This window comes from Mauremys reevesii, linkage group 18, assembly GCF_016161935.1.
Source record: "Mauremys reevesii isolate NIE-2019 linkage group 18, ASM1616193v1, whole genome shotgun sequence".
NCBI classification, from domain to species: domain Eukaryota; kingdom Metazoa; phylum Chordata; order Testudines; family Geoemydidae; genus Mauremys; species Mauremys reevesii.
Window position 1 is genome coordinate 11975189 of NC_052640.1, and position 7975 is coordinate 11983163.

General features: G+C 45.5%; 1 protein-coding gene across 1 annotated transcript; it reads left to right on the forward strand.

The window, feature by feature from the left end:
* The first annotated feature begins 1091 nt into the window (after positions 1-1091).
* On the forward strand, positions 1092-7593 carry RAN (RAN, member RAS oncogene family). The gene is made up of 7 exons (XM_039504726.1): positions 1092-1448; positions 2245-2287; positions 3364-3448; positions 3532-3657; positions 4780-4967; positions 5735-5905; positions 6033-7593. Exons 2-7 carry the CDS (start codon positions 2252-2254, stop codon positions 6075-6077), a joined length of 651 nt encoding a protein of 216 aa, XP_039360660.1. The 5' UTR covers positions 1092-1448; positions 2245-2251; the 3' UTR covers positions 6078-7593.
* Positions 7594-7975: the final 382 nt, after the last annotated feature.

Genomic DNA, 7975 nt, shown 5'->3' on the forward strand with positions numbered 1-7975 from the left:
TTTTAAGAAGTTGCTGTCAGATCTTTGACTATGGGCAGGGGTGAAAGTAACTTACAGGACTTACTGGTACTGCTGGTGTCATGAGGGGGCATGGCCTCAACCGGAAGAGGCGGGGCCTCTCAAAATTTAAAGGCCCTGGTGCACCGGCTGTGGCTGGGAGTCCCAGGGCCTTTAAATCAACCCTGGGCTCTCAGCCGGAGCTGTGGGCAAGATTCAAAGAGCTCTGGGCTGTCTGCAGCCACGGGAGCTCTGAGCCCTTTAAATCCCAGTCTCAGCCCGGCCACCGGAGCCACAGGTGGGATTTAAAGGGCTCTGGGCTGCCCCCAGCTGCGGGAGCTCTGAGCCCTTTAAATCCCCACCACGGAAGCCGGTGTGGTCCAGCACAGCGTACTGGCTCTTGCCGGTATGCCGTACCAGACTGTGCTGGCTTACTTTCACCTCTGACTATGGGCCTTTTGATGTCCATAATCTCAAGGAGAACCCATTAGACTACATGGAAGTTGGTTTATGACTGGTAGAACTGATCTGGCTAAGCTTTGAATGTGGGGATAGAAGCTATTTCAAATCTGATGCTTAAACCACTCCACTAAACATGTTAAGCTTTATTTACACATAGGCGTACATTCCTATGGAGAGCAAACCAGAGCATGGAGAAGAACAGTAACTGTGAAGATGATAAAGCATGTGTCATCCTTACATAAGGGACAATATCCTGAAGTTGTTACTCCCAATTAAGTCCTTTTGCTGCTTCTATTTAGGGCCTGCCCTCGCCCCCTTCTCCTCCATCTCTACCAAGGCTCCGGCTTTAGCGTCCTATCCGGGGCTGATAACACCGCACGAAAGGCAGGGCGCTAAGGGGCTGCCTGTCAAACGGGGAGGGCTGGTCCCGCCTCAGGGTGGGGTTGTGCACACGAAGCGCGCTCAGCCCCCGCACCCCGGGGGCTGCAGAAGCGCTGAGGAGGACCCAGCTCCGCCGAGGATTTGTTTTAGGCAGGGGCGTGAGGGGAAGAAGGCACGTGGCCGGCCACAGCGCGCGCAAACGCCGCACGGCCGCGTTCTTAGCACGGGCCGCGAGCCAGCCCACCGCCACCCCCAGGCCCAGAGCGAACGTTCTGCGTCACACGCCGCGGGCGGGGCGCGAGCGTCTCGATTCCCGCGCCCCTAGACCCGGAAGAGTGGTTGATTCCCTTTCCGCAGCTAAACGAACGCTTGCGCCTGTTCTCTCAGCGCTCCAACGGCGGTTAGAAAAACGTCTAAGGCAGCGGCGCGCGCTGGCGGAGAGGGGGGAAGCTCACGGTCCCCACCTCTTCCTATCACGTGACGCTCGGCCACTCCCTCCTCTCGTTGTGTCCGCGCGGCGTCGCACTCCGGGTATTTGAACCGCGCTTCCGCCATCTTTCCAGCGCCTAGTCACTGAGGGGAGCGACTCCGAGAGACGTCTCGGGAAGGTAACGGGGCCGGGCCTCTCCGCATTCCCCGCCGGGATCGGGGGAGGTGGGATGGGTCTAGGAGGGGATAGAGGGGCGAGTGAGGGGGGTGGGAGTCGTCGGTCGCCGCCTAGGAAAGGGGCTGGGGGAGAGGTGAGGCCTGGCTGGGGGCCGCTCCCGTCTCCTTTCTTTCGCGATGGGGCGCCTGGGCCCGTTCGCCACACGAGGCGCGGGGCAGGCCTGGCTGGAGGAGCGGGGGGGTGATGTGGCCTGGGTGCCCGCGGAGGGGGGAGGGGAAGTGGCGCGCGCTGCTCCGTCATGGTGGCGCGGGGAGGCCGCGGGGCCCGTTGGAGGGGTGGGGGAGCGGGAGGCAGCCCGGGCCCCTCCGGATTCCCGGGCCCGGGTTGAGTGAGCTGGTCTCGGCTCAGAGGCGGGATGTTGGCTCGGCGCGGAAGGAGGGAATTGAGCCGGACACCCCGCAGGGCGAGCCCAAGCTCGTCCTCCCCCGGGGGCGCCTTGCTGGCCCCGTGGTCCAGCCCTCCCGCATCGGGCCTGGCGCAGGGGGGTTCAGGTGGCTCCCTCTGTAGGGGCCGGGGGGCGGGCGGGGAAGTGCGGCCGCCATTATAGCTCATTCTCCCGCCCCATGCGGCGCTTCCTGTCCCGATGAATGGGGCCGGGACCACGCGGGGAGTTGGCGGGCTGGGAGGAGCCGGAGGCGGATGGTGAACCGCAGCGCGGAGCTCGGCGCCCACCCCTCGCTAGCCGGGCCCTGCGCCGTCTGGCGTGCTGAGCTCTCACGCTGCCATTTCTCCCGCAGACCCAGCATGGCCGCCCAAGGAGAGCCCCAAGTGCAGTTTAAGGTACGGAGCTGGCGTGGCGCGGGCAGGTCTGACTCGCTGGGGCAGCGTCAGACATCATTCCCGGTCGGCGTTAGCGCCCCTGCGGGTTTGGAGCTGAGGTTTTGACTCCACTTACCATTGTACAGTAACTTTTCTCAGACTAGGGCCTGGAGTGAATTTCTATTATGCCATGCATGTTAGCCGCTATGCCTAATTCGAATTGTAGTTTAATTAATTTAAACTTTTTTAAATAGTTGTGGTGCACAACATAAAATTTACTCCGGTTATGAATTAAAAGTACTTCCAAATGCTCCCTCTCCCTAGTTCCTTTGTCACTTTTTTGCTAATTTGCCACTTCTTTCCTGTGTTGTGTGGAAGTGTCAGATGGCAGGAAAAACTCATTTTAGGTAGTGTGCTGATCAGTGCACTGTGTTACACACTTTCTCTGACTCCTTGCTATCTCAGTCTTGGGTGTTTGTGTAGAGTTGAAGACAATCACAAATTATTTATATGATGTCCTGTTAAACACTCTGGAAGGTGAACAGTCTTTTCTAAAACTCAAATACTGTCATATTACATATTTCTTGGTTTGGACAATGCAAGTCAACTTCATACTGTGCTTCTCCTGCTAGTCCAGTGCTGTAGTGTTTGAATTACAAGTACTGTAGGAGGGTCTTGTTAACTAACCCAGTTTTTTTTGAAAAATAGAAATGGTTCTATACAACGTTCTGAAAAGATGTGCTTTAAGATTTGGCACTTTCAGGCCACATCTAGAATGTTTGGTTTTTCTTTATCTGGATTTAATAATCTGTAACTGGTAGAACCAAATTTAACACTTTTCTTTTAATTGAAAGCTATGTGGTGTTTGTATAAGGCAACTTGAAACTGTTAATGTCAAATAATAAAACATATAACAAGCTGGGCATTAACTGCTTTTACATAGTTTATAACTAAAAAACAAAACCATGTAATCTCCCTGCATGAAGCAATTTCTAGGGTTGGTGTTTTAGTTAAAAATTAGCCACTTTTAGCTAATAGTTTTATAAAGAGACTTTAAAATGTGTTAGCTCAATTTGTTTTTTGAAATCTTTCAACAGCTTGTCTTGGTTGGTGATGGTGGTACTGGTAAAACAACATTTGTTAAACGTCATTTGACTGGTGAATTTGAGAAGAAGTATGTAGGTATGTTTATAAACACTTGGCGATTCTAATACTAGTTTTAAATATTACAAAAGCAGTTTCTAAATGTAACCTTTTAATTGCAGCCACACTGGGTGTTGAAGTCCATCCTCTGGTGTTCCACACTAACAGAGGCCCAATTAAATTTAATGTATGGGACACGGCTGGTCAGGAGAAATTTGGTGGTCTGCGGGATGGTTACTATATTCAGGGTAAGTGTAAATAATATTCTGTAGTTTTACAGTAGCTCCCCTGTAACTTTACAGGGAGGGGTTAGTAATATGACAATAGCTGTACTAAAAAAGAGCATCCCACCCTAAGCAAACTGTAGCCATACCAGCATGAGGAAGTTGTCACACTATTCTGTATATTGTTTCATCATAATCTGACACTCTCCAGTAAAATATATGGAGATATACCTATCTCATAGAGCTGGAAGGGACTCTGAAAGGTCATTGAGTCCAGCCCCCTGCCTTCACTAGCTGGATCAAGTACTGATTTTACCCCAGATTCCTAAGTGGCCCTCTCAAGGATTGAACTCACAATCCTGGGTTTAGCAGGCCAATGCTCAAACCACTGAGAGATCCCTCCTCATTAAATGGTATAACAAACTAATCGAGAAATGGGTTGCCAAGCTTAAATTTCCCACTTAAAGAGAATCCGAAACTGCATTAAACAGAAATATTTCCTTTTAGATTTTTCTAAAGTAGCTATTCTTTATGTATTTGACTCAGTTGAGTGCATTTAATTCTTTGCAGAACATCTCTAAAGAGTTTGTCCTTTTACCTGCCTTTAGAAATGTGAGGAACAAAGTCTGGCCTCTTTGTTCTTTAGAAAACTCCTTGGGCTAGGGTGAGAGACACACGTTCATCCTGAGATATGTACTGTAAGCTCTCAAGTTGCTGAAGGCCTGGATAGATTGTCTGAGACTGGTTTACACCTATTTGAATCATGTTTTTGAGAAATATTTGGGCAAATCAAACTTCTTGGGGAAGCCTTTGTGTGTACCCTATCCATGTGACACCCTGGTTTTCAATGGGACTACTTGCATGAATAAAATTACTGGGTGATTTAGGGTTTGTAGGATTGGGCCATAAGATGTGAGCAGGCAAATGATTCTGTGCTGGTCTCAGGAACTCCTATATTTTCCTATTGAGCAGAAGGTGTCCTGACAGAATTATTAGGCAGAAAAAAAACCCCTGTGAAATATACTCTAAGGATAGAGTGGACTGAGGGTTGTGCTTATAGGAGGACCACCCATTCATATATCTTTCATCCAGCGCTAGTATACATTTAAAGAAATAATTTAAGTTTTCATATTATTTATCTTTCAGCTCAGTGTGCCATCATAATGTTTGATGTAACATCAAGAGTTACATACAAGAATGTACCTAACTGGCATAGAGATCTGGTACGAGTATGTGAAAACATCCCTATAGTGTTGTGTGGCAACAAAGTGGATATCAAGGACAGAAAAGTCAAGGCAAAGTCAATTGTCTTCCACAGGAAGAAGAATCTTCAGGTATGATGGCTATCTGTTTTCAGGAAATCTTGTATTTTTGATTTTAGTCTATTGACGTAAACAGTACTGTTGCAGCCCTTTTTATTCTGAAGGTAAAATGCAATGCTGAGCACTTATGCATTTCTCATTACCAATGATAGTTAATTACAAATGCAGTAAAAGATCAAATCACTTTTTTTCCATATGAACAGAACTGAGGATCTTAACAATTGATACAGATAGGAAGTTAAAGGTGTTATATTCCATTCATTAGGACTAATATTGACTTCTGCCAAAGATGTAGGACCCTGAACTCAATCTTGATATAAAGCTCTTCATCATTTAAAGAAGCTGATAACAGAGTAAAAAGGGAACCCTAACGTTCATTAGAATTTGATAAAAATTCAGAGCAGGTAGGCCAAATGTGAACCTGTTCAGAGTGGAGCTCTTCACAGTCTTGTGCACTTAAGAAAAATAAAAACAGATTCTTATGGGAATAAAAATCAAGGTGTAGATCCAGAAATCTGATGCCTTGATAGACAACTGAAATGTCTTAACTTGCTTTTTTGTTACGGGACTGTTTTTAGTGGCCTGTTTCTATCCACGTGCCAAACCACTTTAGCTTCCGAAAAATCACTGGGAGTAAAGCAGGTGAAGACTTTGCAATTGAGACCATGGTCACAGCCAAACTTAGCAGTATAACAAGGTCTGACTTTCCAACAGTAGATGTGTCAACATATTTCAGCTGTGTGAGTGATGTGTATATATGACCGTTCTCTCTTTTGCAGTACTATGATATCTCAGCTAAAAGTAACTACAACTTTGAGAAGCCCTTCCTCTGGCTTGCCAGGAAGCTAATTGGAGATCCCAACTTGGAGTTTGTTGCCATGCCTGCTCTTGCGCCCCCAGAGGTTGTTATGGACCCAGCATTGGCAGCACAGTATGAGCAAGACTTACAGGTAACTGCTCTGACAAAATGGTACAGAGTTCCAGTGTTTGTCCATTTCTCTAACATGCCTGAGAAATCAACTGCTATAAGGAGTTCAAACTCTATAGCTAGTTGCTAAATAGAATTCTGTGTTTCAGATTGCTCAGACCACTGCCCTGCCAGATGAAGATGATGACCTGTAAGGGATGAAGCTGGAGCCCAGCGTCAGAAGTCTAGTTTTATAGGCAACTGTCCTGTGATGTCAGTGGTGCAGCGTGTTTGCCACTTTATTATCTAGCTGAGCAGAACATGTGCTTAATCTTTGGGATGCTGAGAGATGAATGGGCTTCGGAGTGAATGTGGCAGTTTAAAAAAAAAAAAATTCCTTCATATTTTGGACCTACATATCTAGCTGTTTTTGGACTGCAATTACTTCCCCCTTGAGTTTCAAATCTAACTAAGACTGCTGCAGTCACATCACAGTATTCAGTGGTAAATCTTGTTTGTTACTGTCATTCCCATTCCTTTTTTGTTTAGATCATAATAAAGTTGTATTTCAAATATCTAAACAAGTGAACTTTCATGCATTGTTAGGAGTAATTTTAAATAATGTCTCCTATCCTTGAATAGATGCTAATATAGTATTGAATTTTAATTTGATTTTTTTACACTTGGAATAGGTATGCAACAAGTAGTAAATTAAAAGGTAATCTAGTAATATTACAGGCTTCTTGAAGCCTGATTTAAACACTGAGTTTTAAAACCCAAAGTGTAACTTAACTAGGAAAAACAAAAGCAGTGAACTTCTGAGGGCTTGTCTATTGGTTAATGTACTTGCATGCTAGGGGTGTGTGAGTAGTCTGCATGGACCATGGTTGTGCACACTAAAAGTTCCTTTCTACTTAGTAGGTAGAAGTACACCAGGGAGCTTTTAATGTGTACAAGCATGGTTGACATGGGCCAACCACTGCATGTGTTAATATGCTTTTTAAAATCACCCCCTTGTGCCCATTACCCTACCATGTGGACAGTCCCTGAAGGATTGGCAAGTGTAAATGGATTGAAACAAGTGTAAAATGTAGGTCTAAACCTGTTCTTAATGGCTGCATTTGAAATGCAGATACTGACTGCTTGCAGGGATTCTTATTCTAGGAATACAGTACCAAGCTCAACCTCCATACTACCTTTTAACAAAAAAACAAACCAATCTTCAGTTATGGTTTGCAGTTGTTTAATCTATTAAAATGAACTTCGAAATTCAGAGGGCTCCATACTATAGCAACCAGAAAGTAGTCAGCAATAGGCCTGTTTTATATCAAGTGATGTACAAATTATAGCAGAGCTAGTGTTCTGCTATAGTTAAGGCTGAGTGTTCCTCAGTGAATACAGTGAAATGGGCTCTTTGCTGAGCATTGTAGCTCGCTTTCCACTGAAGAGTTACAATTAGTAAAATTTGAGTCTAACTCCATGCTTGACTGAACTACATAAGTCTTTACCAAACCGCACCAAGTTCTAAATTTGAAAATAGCTTATTTCAGCACAGATAGTGGAAAATGACAACTTCAACACTAAATGTACTGGCACTTATACCAGATGCACACACCAAAATGGAAGTTTTTAAGGGAAAGAATTTTCAGTAGTGTTCAATTAAGTACATGAATCCGTCAGTTTTGTATTTTTGGTTTCTTAATAAAGTGAAGCATTTCATTTATTCCTCAACTTGCATGTTTATGTACATAGTTATTACTTGGATAATACTACCACCCTAAAGCACCCTTGTTACCAGCAACAAGTGTACTGCCATAGCCATTATCAACATTTCCTTCCAAAAACATGATTAGTCAGATTTTTAATTGTCTAGATTCACTTTGGAAACTAGTTTACAGATAGTTATGGCTTAATGGGAGGAGCAGAAGTGGTCCTTCATGGGCAGGATTAATAGCAGCCTTTTCATTCTGCATTTGATCTTATCTAGAATCATAGAATTCAAGACTTCAAGTAGCAGATAAGCCACCAGCAAGCGACCCCTGCCCCATGCTTCGGAGGAAGGCGAAAAACCTCCAGGGCCACTGCCAATCTACCCTGGAGGAAAATTCCTTCC

Coding starts and splice junctions, on each gene's coding strand:
- RAN (XM_039504726.1), top strand. CDS start 2,252: ATGGCCGCCCAAGGAGAGCCCCAAGTGCAGTTTAAG. Junction 2,288..3,363: donor AGCCCCAAGTGCAGTTTAAG/GTACGGAGCTGG, acceptor ATCTTTCAACAG/CTTGTCTTGGTTGGTGATGG. Junction 5,906..6,032: donor AGTATGAGCAAGACTTACAG/GTAACTGCTCTG, acceptor TCTGTGTTTCAG/ATTGCTCAGACCACTGCCCT.